At 45.4% G+C, this 17,492-nt stretch overlaps 1 protein-coding gene and 1 long non-coding RNA gene across 4 annotated transcripts in view; one reads left to right on the top strand and one right to left on the bottom strand.

Annotated features, from left to right (window-relative positions):
- Nucleotides 1-10,353, top strand: part of ELFN1 (extracellular leucine rich repeat and fibronectin type III domain containing 1) — a 181,959-nt gene extending 171,606 nt beyond the window's left edge. For all 3 annotated transcript variants that reach the window (XM_033962693.1, XM_033962692.1, XM_033962694.1), the window contains one exon: nucleotides 6,892-10,353. In XM_033962693.1, the coding sequence (XP_033818584.1) occupies nucleotides 7,343-9,730 (2,388 nt within the window). In that variant the 5' untranslated portion in view covers nucleotides 6,892-7,342 and the 3' untranslated portion in view covers nucleotides 9,731-10,353. The remainder of the gene's footprint in view (nucleotides 1-6,891) is intronic.
- LOC117368918 overlaps nucleotides 1-17,492 on the bottom strand; it is a 75,336-nt gene that overhangs the window by 23,237 nt on the left and 34,607 nt on the right. The gene's annotated exons all lie outside the window — the stretch shown is intronic.

Raw genomic sequence — 17,492 nt, 5'->3', positions numbered from 1 at the left:
GAGTGCTGCGGCCCCTGCTGGAGTAAGGACGTTTGCCGGGACTGCGGGAAGGGGGCGGCAAGGGACTAAGGGAGGCGGGACGGGAAGAGAAGAGGAGCGGCGGCAAGGGACTAAGGGAGCCAAAGGTAGGGTCGGATGGGAGGCTGAACAGGGGTTGGGGTGTGCCGGGGAGAGGAACGAAGACGACGCCGACGACCGGCCAGAGAGAGAGAGAGATTTGCGCGCATGCGAACTCCTACCTCAGGTGCCCTACATCTCACGGAAAACGGACACACGCAGGTGGGAGTGCGCATGCACGTCAGAGCTAATACTCCAGGTTTTAATAATAGGAATTCTCTTCTACGCTTTTGTGTGTCTCTTGCCAAATCTGGGAACTTTTGTATCTTAAAATCAAGAAGCTTTTTCTCTTTGTTTTTAACCCTTTCAGGACCATAAGGATCGTAGGCCAATTTTTGTGGTTTTGATGACATTTTTATGGTAAAAAGGGCTTGCAGATGCCAAAAAATTGATTTTTTTTGTTAAATATTATTTTTTTTTTTTAAAATCACACTTCTGGCTTATGGACAGTGTGGCAAGTGAATCTTCTCGTCAATCTGGCAACAACGCTAATGAATGAATGTCGGAACCAGTTTGTTTACATAAAGGCAGTATCATATGGAATCCGTACATATCAAATTTAGAACTGTAGACTATCCCAATCAAAATTTATAGGATTTTAAAGTTATGGGACAAATATGTCCCTTGGTCCTGAAAGGGTTAAAGTAAAGTCTCAAAAGCCAATTTTTGTCCAGTGTAAGAGCCAAAGTCACTATCAATGTTGCTGGTATTGCACTTCCTTTATCTGATAATTCAAGTAAAGCCGACACATCAATTGGATCTTCATTTCTTTCCTGTTGATTCTGATTTTTATTCAGCAAGTAGTAGACCGGGGTAAAAGGAGGCAATGAATCTTCTGGCACTTCTAATATCTCCAAAAAATAACGTTTTAACATTTCTCTCGGGGTAACTGTTTGGCTTCAGGGAAAATTAATCAATCTAAGAGTTTATTTAAGTTTTGATTAAACGCTTATCCGAAAGTACAAAGCGTTGTACAAAGTATTTAAAAATAACGGAGACGAACATTTTTTAAAAAATTAATTAGACATACATGAACTAAACAAACATACTTAGGACTTGAAAACAATGGGAAAAGAGGGAAGAACTGCAATTTTAGAGAAAGTTAAAAATTGCTGGAGTAGATACGTATGTAAGAATCAGTTATAGGCATCTTTAAAAAGCAAACATTTTAGGCTGCTTTTGAATTTCTGCAAGTTTCGTTCAGTTCTAAGTTATATATATATAGAGAGAGAGTTCCAAATTAAAGGGGCAGTGACTGAGAAAATGAGGGTACGACGATGGGATGGGACATTAAGGGAATGCTGGGAGGTTGATCTTAAGGTTCTGGGAGGGTCATAGGGGGCTCAGTGGTCTATCTATGAATGCCGGGGCATTAGTTTGCATGGTTTTAAAGGTCAAGAGGGCAATTTTATATGTAATCCTATGCAGAACAGGCTACTGGTGGGCTTTTTGTAACAAAGGGGCGACGTGATCAAATTTTTTTGAACCCGAAATAATTTCGATAGCTGTGTTTTGTATAAGTCGAAGACGTTTTATATCTTTTAGACATATCCCTTTGAATAATGAGATGTAAATGGGATGAAATTAAGTTTGGAGGGTAGAATGTCGACTATGCACGCTAGGATCGGAGCGTCAATGATATCTGTGGCTGGCGTAGAACTATAAAATGCCTTGCCTGGTGTCCTGCGGTTTTGTGTGGGGAGGATGGATTTTAAGAAAATGCTGAAAATTCAATTATTTACCAATGCCTTCTTATGCTAAGGGATAGTTCAGTCGATAAATGCCTTTTAGAACTCTTTTGACATCAATGTATGATTTAAAGCTTGCTTGTATTTCTGAATCGATTGAATTTGCGCTCTATCCCTGTTCATAACAGGGACGATTAATGATGTTGTTTAGACATGTCTATGTTATATGTGATAATCGCAGAGAAACACAATTTTATGGAAACCGCATAGTTGTATGCAGTAAATAATTTTTTTAATAAATAAATATTAATATTAGACCCCTAGTATGTATCAGGTTAGGATAAAAACTTGTAAACTTGTACTGAAATTATGCTTGTTTAACCTGTAACCCATTCTGAACTTTGTGGGGACAACGGGGGTAGAAAATGAATGAATGAATTAAATAAATGATTGTTAGCATCAGGGCTTAATTTGAGGTGAAAAAGGAAGTGGAGCTGGGGGGCAGAGTAGAGGTCTACACGGGAACGGGGATCGCGGGAATTCCCCCCCTAACCCACAGGACTCCCACGGGGACCTCCTCTGGCTCACGGGACTCCCACGGGGACCTCCCTCTAGCCAACGGGACTCCCACAGGGATGAAAGGCTTTGGAAGCAGGGTTCGTCCATATAATATAATGGACACGTCAGCCTTAATAAAAGAGGGGGTTTATAAGTTAATTACCTGAAAAGAAAACAAAAAAAGGGTTCCACCAAAGAGATTCCACAAGGAAAACAGCAAAAGAAACTGTGGAATTGATGATCCTGTCAGAAGTAATTGCTGCTTTTTATGGGGACGGGCGGGGATGGAGGTAATTCCTTGCGGGGATGGAGAGGATCCTTGCGGGGACGGGCGGAGATGTGTGGGATTTCTGTCCCCGTGCAACTCTCTAGGGCAGAGCAGAAAGACTAGGGGCAGCAGCCTGAGGCACAACGGGATTGAATTAAGGAGGAAATGGACTGTTTTCTGCTCTGCTCCATCTCCTCCTGCTTCCTGCAGGCTTTCTGAAAGGGAGGCGCTGGACAAACCCTCCTGCTAGTCTGGAGTTCGAGATCGCTCCCCTAGAAATTAAGCCCCGCTTAGCATCTAATTATTGATTGTAATTGGCCCATTAACTAAGTTATCAGTGCATCTCGGGATTGCACCCAAATTTGGGTGACCTTTATTGAATTTGAGGGAATAAGAGCAAAGTATGGTCGTATCCAGTGGGGTAGTAAGACCTCTCCCCCCTGCCACACAATGCCACACTTGCACCATCCCTCCCTCCATCCCATACCACTGTAGATTTTCGCCAGTGCAAGCAACTTCTCCTGCCTATTGTTGGCGACGGTCTGGCTCCCCCTCTGAATCGCTTCCAGGTCACAGGGCCGGGAAGTGACGTCTGAGGGAAACCCAACGCTGGCGTGAGCAGCATGCTGGAGAAGCCATTCACGCTGGCGAAGATTTACAGAGCTACATGGGGGGGAAGGGAGAATGGGAGTGTGGAGTGGGGGGGGGGCAGGAAGGAGCAGGGGGAGGCGCGGAAGGAGCAGTGGGGGCAGAGGGGGGTGCAGGGGGAGGGGCCACCACCGCGGCCGCCTCCTACTCTCGCTACACTACTAGTTATATTGGAAAATATCAATGAAATATAAAAGCATCCCAATGGCAGTCTTAAGAGAAAAGGTGTGGGGGAGGGGGAGAAGGAACAGAAAGAAAAATGGTGCATAGTCATGAAACCGAGACACTCCGTAAAGAGCTCATTAAAGAAGTCCTTACCATTCCCCCTTGCAATAGGAAGAACCTTATCACACCGAACATATTGCGAATACATTTCTAGGAAGCACAAATGCCATGAGAAGTTCCCCGTGCCAAGGCGTGAGGCCTCAGGTCCCTTGTCATGTCACAGCAATCTAATAAACAAAGAGCTAAGCCCCACTCGCCCTTGTGGCATCTCCTGAACGCTGTCATTTCGTTCACACTTTGCAAAGTAAATGAGCGGCAAATTGCTTCCTGTAATGAGCTGAAATTAAACCCTGATCCTGATAAAATGCATTTATTACTTTGTGTTGGGGGAGAAAACTGTCTAATGGGCAACATATCGGAGAATGAAAAGATACAGACAGTGTGGTAAAAGTTAGTTACCGTGTTGGTAATTCATTTACTCTTATTCTCCCTCTGGGTCAGGCTGGGGGAGCTTTAGAACTCAGTACGCTTTCCCATTCATTTATTCTTGATGGTGTTGACTTGATCTCTGATATGTTCTCAGATGACTACCTCCTATCTCTGTAACTCTTTAAAAAAATTTTTTTTTAAAATATATATGTTACAGAATAAAAGCAAAACTATTGGCCACCAATTGGAAATGGCACATGGGATCTATTCACAGGGCAAAGGTAGGGGAGGGACATTAGGGTGGGCAGACTGGATGGGCCGTGGCCCTTATCTGCCGTCTATTTCTATGTTTCTATGTAATTTATCTCCTTTATTATTTCATACCTCATATATCGCCTTTCTGAGGGGCAACCAAAGTGGTTTATATATTACATACTCTCCCTAGTGGGCCCACAATCTAAGCCAGGGGTGTCCAACCTGCGTCCCGAGGGCCAGGGCAGGATTAACCAATAGGCCAAGTAGGCACATGCCTAGGGCCCGAAAAGGTCAGGGGGGCCCGATGAAGGAAGGCATCAACATTGGTTTTTTCCAAACGGTGATGGGCCCCTCCAGCACTGATCGGCAATGCAGGCCCCACCCCGATCGGTAACGCGGCCCTTCCCCATCGACGGAAAGTAAGACAAGCAAGCAACGAGGGTAAGAAAGGCAACAGGAACTGTAATTGTGCAAGTGGTGCTGCTTGCTCAAAGCTTCCCTCTGATGCAGCTTCCTGTTTCCGCCTGGATGCATGGCGGGGCAGGGGGTCCAGTGTACTTGTTTGCCTAGGGGCCCTCGACAAATTAATTCTGCCCTGCTGAGGGCCGCATGCGGCCCCGTGAAGTATTTAGTGCGGCCCCGGTCGAGGACGATGCAGTGTTTTCCATTGCTGTCCCCTGGGTGTTTACAGTCTTGCCAGCTCCCTCCTCTGCTTGCTGCAGCGTTTGTGCGGCCCCAGAAAAAAAATTTTCGGCCAATGCAGCCCAGGGAAGCCAAAAGGTTGGACACCCCGATCTAAGCGGTCTATTTACTGAGCTGTGTTACGTGCCAATGCATCCTACACGCAGCAAAAATAGCCTAGCATAGGACATGTTAGTTTTGGCATGTGCGCATGCCAAGGGGCTCATTTTCAAAAAAGATAGACATCCAAAAGACAGCATAAACTGGCACTTGGACGTCTTACTAGTCAAAACATCCAAGGGGGCATTTTCAAAACCGACTTTCTGGACATCTAGCAGGACTTCTTACCCGCTGTGCATCCAGAGTAGAAATGGGTGTCTTGGTAGGTATGAAATGGGCAGGGAATGGGCGGGCTTTGAGCAGTCTTAAACTTGGACGTCCTGCAGCTATGATAGAACCTTTCCCAGGACGTCCTAGATGGAACTTAGACGTTTTCAACCTGTAGGAGAAGCATTTAAGTGCCAAAAGGGTACCCAAACTGACTAGATGACCACTGGAGGGATTAAGTAATGAGCCCTACACACTCCCCCTAGTGGTCACTGACCCCATCCCACCTCCCAAAAGTTTGAATGAAACAGTACCTACCTGGCTCTGGAACAGCAGCACTTGGTATGGGAAAGCCTAGTAGAGCATCACACAAGTGTCTTAAGTATTCAGGTGGGTGGGCTAGTGAGCCATAGAGAGGAGAAGCCAAACCCATAAGCTACTCTAACTACTACATTTATGGTGGAAAGCGTGAGCCCACCAAAATCCTACTATACTGCCATATTGGTGCCACCTGCAGCCTTAAGGGCTATTGGGGAGGTGGACCTACCCCGAAAATAAGCCCTGAAAACTCTACTGTTTGACAATTAATTCCTACAAGATTCCTATAGACACTTGTCTTTGCTTAGTATGACTAAGATCTCTACGGGCACCTGCTCTGCAAATATGATTAGGCTATTAGTCGCCTTTCCCCCGTCCTTCCTCCCCTCCCCCCTTCTATACCCCAGCTACCTTTTTCATTCTTCAAGTCGTCTAGAGCCAGTTTAGGTTTGTGCACAAATATTAGATTAGAGTAGATAAGCCCTACCCCAAAAATAAGCCCCAGTTGAAACACTGGATTAGCTGACAGCAGCGCTTCCCCCACCCCCGCCACGCAAACACCCCCCCCCCCCCGCTGACCCTTCCATCCTCCCATCAGAACCACCGACCGCGAGACCGATATACCTTTTTGCAAATGGCAGCGTCGGCAGCAATCTAATCAGGCTGCTTCGCAGCCTTCTCCCGCTTGGGCATTCCTCTGCCCCATCACTGATGATGTCATCAGCAACGCGGCACATGGAACGTCCCAGCGGGAAAAGACCGCAAAGCAGCCTGATTAGATTGCTGCCATTTAGAAAAAGGTATATCGGTCTCATGATCGGTGGTTCTTATGAGAGATGAAAGGGTCAGCAGTGGGGGGGGGAGGTTGCACAGTGGGGGGATGAGAGGGAGGGAGGGATAGAAGCTGTGCAAGGGTTCTGCTGCATGGAGGGATGGGAGGGAGAGAAGGATAGAAAGAGGCTGCAGAAGGAAGGCACAAGGAAATGGGTGAGAGGGGAGGAAAGATGCTGCACATGGGGGGGAGAGAGAAAGGAAAGAGGGAGAATTGGGGTGGAGGAGAGGAAGGGAGAGATGATCATTGTAAATGACAAAAATAAGACCTACCCTGAAAATAAGACGTAGTATGTTTTTTGGGCCACAAATTAATATAAGACAGTGTCTTATTTTCGGGGAAACATGGTAGTAGAACCAAAGGTGTGACAAAAGCTCTGTCCATACACCAGCCCTGCCATGGGCCCATCTGTTTATATGATCTAATGTTGGACAGTGGATTTCTCTATAGCACTGAAATTCCTTCATCTTCAGAAATCCTAACAGTATCTTTCAGGAAAAATATAAGATAGTAATTATATATTTTCTCTTTCTTTTTTTTTCCAGGAAAATGTGCTCCACAGACAGACAACAAAAGAGAATTTAAGGAAGAAGGCAATCACTTTTTTCTGATCAGGAAATGCAAAGTGGCAGAAGGAAAATCGGCTGAGGTAGCATGTGAGAAAAAGGCCTTTAAAAACTCTTCCGAAATGCTCCTTCCTTTCCTCATCATGACCTTGATGTCAGTTTGGATAATGCAAAGCGAGTCCATACGTTAATGGCGTCCTGAATGAATCTCCCAAACTCGAACCCACGTGTCTTCCTAAAGAACTGGCAGAGAGATTTCCAGCATGCTTGCACACTTTTGATTTGTAGAAGACTTGATTCAAACCATGTGGAAAAAAGAAAACCAAGGGCAACTCTCTTGGAAAATTTAAGACTGGATTAGTCCAGTCTTGGCTTCTTCCTGTCTATACCAAGAGATAAGAGAATCCCTCTTCCAGGATCTTTTTCCCTGATGGCAGGTCACAGTGGGGTGGTGACATCAGCATTCTGTCTGTGGGTGGCTGTCATGTCTTTTTTGTATACAGGTAGGGTTGCCGGAGACTGTTGGTTGATTGAAGGTGACAAGGGTTTTGTTTGGCTTGCTATTTGTAGCCAAAACCAGCCCCCATATGAGGCTATCCCACAACACATCAACAGTACCATTGTGGACTTGCGACTCAATGAGAACAAAATTAAAAGTGTCCATTATTCCTCACTGAGTCGCTTTGGCAACCTGACATACCTCAACCTGACCAAAAATGAGGTATCCTATATTGAGGATGGAGCATTCTCGGGGCAATTCAATCTGCAAGTGCTGCAGCTGGGCTACAACCGACTTAGGAACTTGACTGAAGGGATACTCAGGGGTCTGGGCAAGTTGGAGTATCTCTACCTCCAAGCTAATCTTATTGAAACTGTAACACCCAATGCTCTTTGGGAGTGCCCAAACATCATGAACATTGACCTCTCCATGAACAGAATACAGAGACTGGACAGTAGTACCTTTGTGGGTTTGAACAAATTGTCTGTGTGTGAATTGTACAACAACCCTTTCTACTGCTCGTGTGAGCTCTTGGGCTTCCTGAAGTGGTTGGCCATATTTACCAATATGACACGCACTTACGATCGCATGCAGTGCGACTCTCCGCCAGACTACGCCGGATACTTCCTGCTGGGTCAAGGACGATCCAGTTACCGTAACGCTCTGAGCATGCTGTCCTCTCTTTGCACCGATGGCTCCTATACTCTGATGCCTCGATTTATGCCTCCCAGATACCAAGCCACCACGGGTCCTCCAGATGTCTCATGTTCAGAAGATGATTGTTTTTCTGGAGATGGCACTACCCCTCTGATCTCCTTAAACACCCCCCCTGCGGATTCCAAGGTCCGACTCAACATCAAACTGAATAAGTCAACAGCCACATTGGTGGTGGAAATCCCCCACCCGTACAGCAAGATGTACAGCTTGGTCCAGTACAACAATGGCTTCTTCACTGATCTCCAGAAATTGACTATGGAAAAGGAGACTATTAAAATCGATGGACTAAAACCACACACAAAATATACCTACTGTGTAGCCTCTGTCCGCAACGCCCTAAGGTTAAACCACACTTGTGTAACCTTCCCCACACCAAACCATACCCCAGGTGAATCGGTGTCTAACCCTTCTACTGCCACTCACTATATCATGACCATCCTGGGGTGTTTGTTTGGTATGGTAATCATTTTAGGAGTAGTATATTACTGCTTGCGCAAGAAACGTCAGCAGGAAGAAAAGCACAAAAAGGCAGCTGGTAGCATGAAGAAGACAATCATTGAACTGAAGTATGGACCTGAACTGGAAACGTCCAGCATTACTCAGCTTTCACAGGGTCAGATCATGAGTGGCGAGACCATTTCTCGCATTCCTTATCTGCCTTCTGCAGGGGAAGTGGAGCAGTACAAGTTGATAGAGAGTAGCGAGACTCCAAAAACCACTAAGGGAAACTATATGGAAGTGCGGACTGGGGAACAATCCGAGAGGAGGGACTGTGAATTTTCAATTCCACCAGACAGTCAAAGCTCTGTGGCTGAGATCTCTACTATCACCAAGGAAGTGGACAAAGTCAACCAGATTATCAACAACTGCATCGATGTGCTGAAATCGGAATCTACGTCTTTCCAAGGAGTGAAGTCGGGAGCTGTGTCCACTGCAGAACCTCAACTGGTCTTGATATCCGAGCAGATCCCCAGCAAGCATGGCTTCCTTTCCCCAGTTTACAAGGAAAGTTACACCCATCCTCTTCAGAGGCATCACAGCATGGATGCCCCACCAAAACGCTCCAGTACCTCTTCCAGTGGCTCCATACGCAGCCCTAGATCCTTCCGGTCTGAAGGCTCAGGGGGCGTTGGACATAAGTCAGAAGCCAAATATATTGAAAAAACATCCCCAACAGCTGATACCATTCTCACTGTGACTCCAGCAGCTGCCATCCTCCGTGCAGAGGCTGAGAAAATACGACAATATAGTGAACACCGGCACTCATACCCGGGTTCACACCAGGGAGAACAGCATGATAGCATGACAGGGCGCAAGCCATCCATTCTGGAACCTTTGACCAGACCCCGCCCCAGGGAGCTAGCCTACTCACAGCTCTCTCCTCAGTACCATAATCTGAGCTATACCTCCAGCCCAGAGTACACATACAAACCCTCACACAGCATCTGGGAGCGCTTCAAACTGCATCGCAAGCGTCACAAAGAAGAAGAGTACATGGCAGCCGGCCATGCCCTGCGTAAAAAGGTCCAGTTTGCCAAAGATGAGGACCTTCACGATATCCTTGATTACTGGAAGGGTGTATCTGCCCAGCACAAGTCCTGAGTCCTCAGTGTAGATCCTGCACGTGACTTACAATGACTGGACCAAAATCAAAACCCCAGCAGCTTTTTTTTTCAAGACAGTATTATTTAAAAAAATAAAAAATAAAAAATTACCCTAAAGAGTTTTAAAAAAATATATGATTATTATATATATAATATATTATGGATATAAAAACAGGTCTCACTGTTGTGAGTTTATGCACCAAAACCTAAAAAAAAAAAAACCCAGACTTTAAAACTGTGAGAAAAAAATGTTTTCTTTAAAAAAAATTTTAAAAATTTAAAAAATGAGCATAGAAGTAAGGGAGAGAGAAAAGGATGAGAACCATGATCTTGAGTATTCCAGATCCGACCCAATGTCACAACGCATGATAATTTCATTCTGTAATTTTGTGGATTCTTGTGTACAATTCATTCCTCTCTCCCTTTTTAGCGGACGAGGAAACACATATGTCCTTTTTTTTTTCTTTCTTTCTTTTTATTTGCATAAACAAGAGAGTCTTCCAGTGCAGACTTTTACCAGATCGAAGGCTCGGTCATGGATGTTTCACCACACTCGCTGCCACTGCTGTTGTACAGATACAAATTTCTATATTTGCAACACTTGCTGTAAAAAGTAAACAAAAAACCCGCACATATGGAAAAAAAAATATGCTTATATTCTAAAATTCACCCTGTTTGTACCAGGTTTTAATCATGGATTTTAGAAAAAAAAGATTTTGTGGTTTTTTTTTAAATTTATTTTACATAGAAAAGAAAAGTTTGTTGTTTTGGGCTGGGTTTTTTTTTCAATGAATGATTGTCTCTGACTTCTGAATGAGACAAACTGCACTGAGTAATGAAAAAAAGACACATTCTTACAGAAACGCTGTGTTTCTCTTGTTTTTGAAATACAATGGCAGTGGTGGAAAACTAGAAAGGGAAGTGAGACCATCTTCGGGAGGAGGCAGTGTGGCATTTTGCTGGGTGAATGAGGTACAGGATAGGAGGATGTAGTTGTAGAACAAGGGTGTCCAACCTGCGGCCCCGTGAAGTATTTTGTGTGGCCCCGGTCGAGGGCGATGCAGTATTTTCCTCTGCTGCCCCCGGGTGTTTACCGTCTTGCCATCTCCCTCCTCTGTCTTGCTGCAGCGTTTGCGCGTATGTGTGGCCCCAGAAAAAAATTTTCGGCCAATGCGGCCCAGGGAAGCCAAAAGGTTGGACACCCCTGTAAGACTATGACTGAGGTGCAGAATGGGAGGAAGCAGGATGTGACCTTCTGCTGTTTGACCAAGGTAAAGTATAGGAGAACGTGAAATGTGACTTTCTGCTTTGTGAATGAGGTCCAACACAAGAGGAGGTAATGTAGAGCAAGGGTGGACAAACTTTATATAGAGAAGGTCGCATGAATGTAATATTATGTAATATTGGAACCAGAAAAGGGCCAGACCACTGATGGAACTGATGGAAACAAATTGATAGAGAGCTATTCTGAAAATATTTGCAAAATATAGGGGTCCTTTTACTAAGGCGTACTAACTGATTTAGTGCATGCTAAACGCTAAGGTGCCCATAGAATATAAGGTGACCCATCAAAAGTGCGCCAGACATTGCCACGCCGACAGTCCCGCCCCGACATTTGCGCACATGACAAATGCGTACTGCCATATGACCTTTCTTATTACCTTTCCGGTTTGCGCTCTAAAGGGAGGTTTGGTGGGAACCCCCAATACACTCGGGCTCTTATGGGGGGGGAACCCCCCCCCACTACATTTACAACTCTTGTTCTCCTCAGCGAACTCCAAACTTTCCCTTTTCCGCTCTGAGGGTGTGTGTGGGGGGGAATCAGGGGTATGCCAGCGCCCACTCAATTACACCATTGCCGCAACCCCTCCCCCATCCCATCTACTTACAATTTCTCCCTGAAGTGAAGGCAATATGGAAGCGCATTTCTCCTGCGCCCAAATGTCGGGGCGGGATTGTCAGCGCGCCAATGTCCGGTGCGCTTTTGACAGTGTAACGGATATAATGGGCGCCCTAGCATTTAGTAGACGCTCAGTCGGTTAGCACACGCTAAATCGATTATCACACGCTAAATGGGTTAACGCACCTTGGTAAAAGGACCCCATAGTATTTAAAATTGCCCAAAATCTGGTTAATGACATTTTCGGTGAATACTTCCCACGGTCTTATGGGCCACCTAAAATTCCGTGGCACACTACATTAGGCTCCTGAGCTGCAGGTCGACCACTCTTGAGGTAGAGTATGACTGAGGGACAGCATGGGAGGAAGCAGAGTCTATGACCTTCTGTTGTGTGACTAAAGTACTTTTTGAAAGTACGGTATCCAGATGCTCTCATTATATTTATGATTTTTCTGGGAACGGATCTCAAGAATGCGCAGTTCAGACCTTAAAGACTGTGCCCTGAAGCAGAGTTTCTCACAAAACATGGCCAGTGTCGCATGCGGATCCTCATTTATTGTAACAAAGCTAAATAAAAATCTCTATGATTATTAGAAGTATGTATAATTGGAATGGAATGGAATATTGATATGAGACCAATGATGATGTACCTAAGTCATGAGGTATTCAATCCTCATGTGAAACGAGCCACTTCCAAGGTTTATTTTTATTATTATTGCATATCAAATTTAGCATATCACCAATCCATAGAAATATACAGAATCAGAGAAATAAGGACTATCCCAAAAAAGAAAAAGCTGGCCATCAGGTAGCCCGACCAGAAAAAAAAATATTATTAAATTGTCCACAAGTGAAGTAATGGATCCAAGATCTATATAATTAACAAAGGGACTATTATAAAACTTCAAGGTTATTCAGAATCAACCCCTCCCCCCCAAGCCATCCCTTACAATGACAATAAGATTCTTATACAATTACATTAACATCTTCTCTAGCCTTAAGAAAATCATCCAGTTGTTTAGGATCAAAAAATTGAAAATGATTACCCTCAAAAGTTACAAAACAAACACAAGGAAAACGTAAGACAAATTCAGCGCCCAGGGCTAAAACCTTAGAACGATAGGCCACAAAGTCCTTGCGCTGGATTTGTGTACCTCTAGCTAAGTCAGGAAATTGTCTAATTTCTGAGTCAAAAAACAAAGCATCAAGAAATCTGAAGGAAAGTTTCAAAATATTGTTGCGGACATGCTCCAAAGGGAAAGTTACTACCATAGTCGCTCTCTTTGAAACTATTTCCAAAGAGGATTCCAAGAAAGATGTTAAATTCATTTCAACATTTTTAGAGTTCACTATATACTGAGCTCTAATGGTCGGTGGAACTGAATCACTTGGAATCTTCAACGTTTCCACAAAACATCGTTTCACCAGAGATTAATGGAGATTTTGGAAAGTTCAAAAATCTTAGATTATGCCTTCTGACTTGATTTTCCAAATGCTCCAATCTATGTTGGGTTATAGGTTTTCTCTTTAATTGAGGCAGTCTCACAGCTCCAAGGTCTGACTAATTATAAACATAAGAAGGAGAACATTAGGATATTGTACTTTCAACAACTTTTTGGGCCCCCACTTATTTGACCTACTAAATGTGATTTATCAAGTGTGGCTGAGGTACAACATGGAAGGCTGAGTGTGACTTTCTACCTTGTGAATGAGATACAGCACAGAAGAAATCAGAGTGTGGCATTGTCCTATATGCCAAATATATAGCATGGGAGGAAATAAACTATGACCTTCTGCATTGGGAGTGGGAAGTACAACACAAGAGGTGTTACAAGAACTTCTACAGTGTGAGTAAGATATAGCTTGGGGGTAGAGGGTAACATTCCACTATATGTCTAAAATTTGTTTGTTGGGCATGGTAATCATTTTAGGAGTAGCATATTACTGCTTGCGCAAGAGACGTCAGCAGGAAGAAAAGCATTACTCAGCTGTCACAGGGTCAGATCATGAGTGGCGAGACCATTTCTCGCATCCCTTATCTGCCTTCTGCGGAAATCAGGGATGGTGCGGAGAAAAACTGAAAGGGGGGGGGGGGACTTCCTTTGAAAAGCCTTAAGGCGAAATATGTAGGAGTTTTTGGTCCCCTCCCGACATTGATGAAATTCAATGCAGCTCACAAGCTAAGTTATTTTTATTATATATATATATATATATACACAGAATGCATTAGAATGTGATTTTTCTGCAATAGGACCAGTGGCATAGTAAGGGTGAGTGGTGCCCCTCCCCCCCCCGCGTGCACCTCCTTCCCTTTCCCCACACCTTTTTATCCTTCTCTGGCGTGAGCAGCACACCCAGGTCGGTGTTGGCTCGCCCTTTGACGTCACTTCTTAGGCGCAGGTCCCGGAAGTGACAGCAGAGGGAGCGCCGCTGCCAACACAGGCGACAACCTCGCACTGAGGTAGGGAAAAAAAGTACGGGAGAAAGCAAAGGGCTTGCATGCATGTCAAGGAGAGGAGCGGGGAGAGGGCGGAGAGAAGGAGGGGGTGCCATGCCCCTAGCAAGATGGCGCCCGGAGTGGACTGCCCCCCCCCCCTTTAGTATGCCACTGAGTAGGACATGAAAAGCAGCATGGAGGCAGAATGTAACCTTCTGCAGGCAAACTGAGGCATAGCATGAACGGTGTAACAAGAATGCCCCTACTGGTACTAAGGAGAACAGCATGAGAGCTGGGATAGGACCTTCTGCTCTGTGACTAAGGTACATTCCCTCAAACTCCACCTGCCAAGTAGGTACAGAAGAATATTGGTGCATACTTCCATAATAACACTTAGCTACCCATATTCCGGGAGAGCCACTATACTCACGTTACCCCTCTCCTAAAGTCACTTCATTGGCTTCCCATCCATTTCCGAATACAATTCAAATGCCTCTTACTGACTTACAAATGCACTCACTCCGCTGCCCCTCACTCTCTCTCTTCACTTATCTCCCCCTATGTTCCCTCCCCACCTCCCCCGCAAAGCTCCACACAGCTGGTAAGTCTGTCCTATCTGTGCTCTTCTTGTCAACTGCCAACACCAGACTCCATCCCTTCTGCCTTGCTGTGCCGTATGCTTGGAGCAAGTTGCCGAAGTCCACAGGCAGGCTCCGTCTCTGGCAGTGTTGAAGGCCCACCTCTCCTCTCACCTTGGGTTCTGCTTCCCCCCCCAACCCTATACGTCATGTCTGTCTGTCCAAGTTAGATTGTAAGCTCTTCCGAGCAGGGACCGTCTATAAATGTCAAAATGTACAGCGCTGCATACACCTTTCAGCGCTATATAAGTGATAAGCAGTAGTAGTGGGGAGTCAGAGTAGGACCCGAAGTGGGACTGAGATGTACAACTTGGGAGGTGGTGTAGATCCATTTGGTGTTTGGACTGAAGGACAGAAGGGATCGTCTTGTGCAACTGGAGTGAAAATGGAATAACTAGGTGAATGGGGAAAGACCATTCCTGATAAGAGTCTGATAAGGGGATAGAGGATCATCTCAAATTGAGCAAGAGAGTAAGAGAAGAGCATCCTGGTGTGGAAACAAGAGATGAAATGGACCTGCTTCTCCAGGGGCTTGGAATGAGCCGAAGGGTTCGTGCCCCAAGTCAAACAAGAAGAAATTAAAATGCTTCTTCGGCTGACTTTTGATTTGCTGGGTGTTGCACGAACAGGAAAAATAGTAACATTCTTATCAAATCACCCAGGTTTGTTGGTTGATGGTTTTCAGGGCGTTTAGTCCTTATGATTTGGCCAGGGTTCAAACAGTTCTGTGGTCCAAGTGAGATAAATGACAGAACAACAACTCCCCCTCCTCGCTACATTCAGTACATGCTCAAATTCAGCCAGTAGGCCAAGAGGAGACCATCCTCAGTTCTTGACTCAAATCTTATATTTCATCGTTTGCTGTATGCATTTTTTGCATTTGTAAACTGCTTGGACTGAAAAAGTAGCACAGAGATACAAAAAAAAAAAACCCCAAATCAATCTTAGACAATTGAGAAGCAATTTTGCCCTAATGGCCTAACTGAAATAGAACTGGGCTACCACACCAGAGACTGATACCTCTTAATGTGAACTCTGAACAAGAAAATAAATCAACTTATTTTCTCTCAGATGACTATTAACTTCAAGAGTATATAATAATCCTTCAGAGTCCTTTCAGCAATTCTTAAGCTCCAAGAAAGACTCTTGGCCTTCAAGAAATGCTCTGGTACAAAGAAAATTAGTGAAGCCCCTCAGGTCGGGTACCTAGTATTTAAGAAAAGGATGAGAGCAGGAGAAAGCAGTAGCAAGAATTCAAGTTATTGACGACCAGCAGTCTAAATTTTACTAATCAGGTCCAAAGGCCAAGAAATAAGATGCCTCTGATACCTGTTATTGGACACATTCATGACTCATTTTCCAGAGCTATTCACAAATTATTTAACCCAGTAAAAGATCTCACCCACTGCCAGGGTTAGATTTAGTTCCCAGCATCCATAGGGAATGAGGGGAGGAAAGAGGTGCGCCACTCCCCCTTCCCGAGCCGGCTGCCTGTTCCCTTCATCTACCAATGGGGGAGGAGGAGAGGTGCTTTGTGGTCCACTCATCCCCGGTCCTGCCGCTCATCTTTACTGGATCTGAAGCCACGGCGGCAGCAACAGCAGCAGCAAATACACTGCAAAAATTCACTACAGGACCTGCAAGCCCTTGTGCTCTGGACAGCTCACTACCACGTTCACCCCCTCCACTAGCTTGTGTGGGAGGAGACGGAAGAGGAAGGATGCCGCAGCACCAGTCCAGAGCACAAGGGCTCTGGCCATTCCAAATCCGATCAGTGGAGGGCAGTCTAAAGGGTGGAGACGATAGTTATGTGGGTGCCAGAGATATTCAGTGCCTGTACCCGCATAGCTGAGCATCAAGAGAAGGCCAAATATAAGGAGGTCTTAACTTCAGCCGCTTAGCTATGTGGGTGCCAGCACCCACATACCTACCAAGCAGTAGACTCACTAATCTAATATCCCCTCCCCCTCCCAAATGAGTGTATCATCCTGCTGGCCCCAACCCAAAAGCATGAGCACCTCCTGAACCCAACCCCCCAGAAGAGTTGGCCCTCCAGGAGCACAGCCCCTTCTTAACTCTTCCCCCCCAACCCCCAAAGAACTGGCTCCTCCTGAAAACTGTGTAGTTCCTTAGGATAGATTTGGAAGCCTTGGGCTAAAGCAGGGGTAGGGAACTCCGGTCCTCGAGAGCCGTATTCCAGTCGGGTTTTCAGGATTTCCCCAATGAATATGCTTTGAAAGCAGTGCATGCAAATAGATCTCATGCATATTCATTGGGGAAATCCTGAAAACCCGACTGGAATACGGCTCTCGAGGACCGGAGTTCCCTACCCCTGGGCTAAAGACTAAGGCTTCCTTTTATGAAATTGCGATAGCAGTTTCTAGCACGGGGAGCCTCGCTGAATGGCCCGCGCTGCTCCCGACGCTCATTGAGTTCCTTCTGAGCGTCGGGAGCAGCGCGGCTCCCCCTGCGATCGCAGTTTCCTAAAAGAGGGGGTAAGTCTCAGAGTTTAGGCAGATGTTTTTGGGGAGTTGTTTCGTTTTGTTTTTTACTCGGCCCTAGATCAACAGGAGAGGGTTACAAAATAATGGCTTCAGAACAAGAAATAAAGCTGAATTTGATATTCACACACTAACCTGCTTCCTTGGAACTTATGAACTGGTTTTTCATATTACCCAGGGCTTCAACACTCCCTGAAGAGCCTTGCGTAAGAACGTCAACAGCATGCAGTGGCGTAGTTAGGGGGTGCGGTCTGCCCTGAGCACGGTCTTCCTAAGGGCGTGGC

Source organism: Geotrypetes seraphini, chromosome 11 (assembly GCF_902459505.1).
Source record: "Geotrypetes seraphini chromosome 11, aGeoSer1.1, whole genome shotgun sequence".
Lineage (NCBI taxonomy): Eukaryota > Metazoa > Chordata > Amphibia > Gymnophiona > Dermophiidae > Geotrypetes > Geotrypetes seraphini.
The sequence above is the reverse complement of the archived record's forward strand: the minus strand, read 5'-3'. Positions and strand labels throughout refer to the sequence as shown.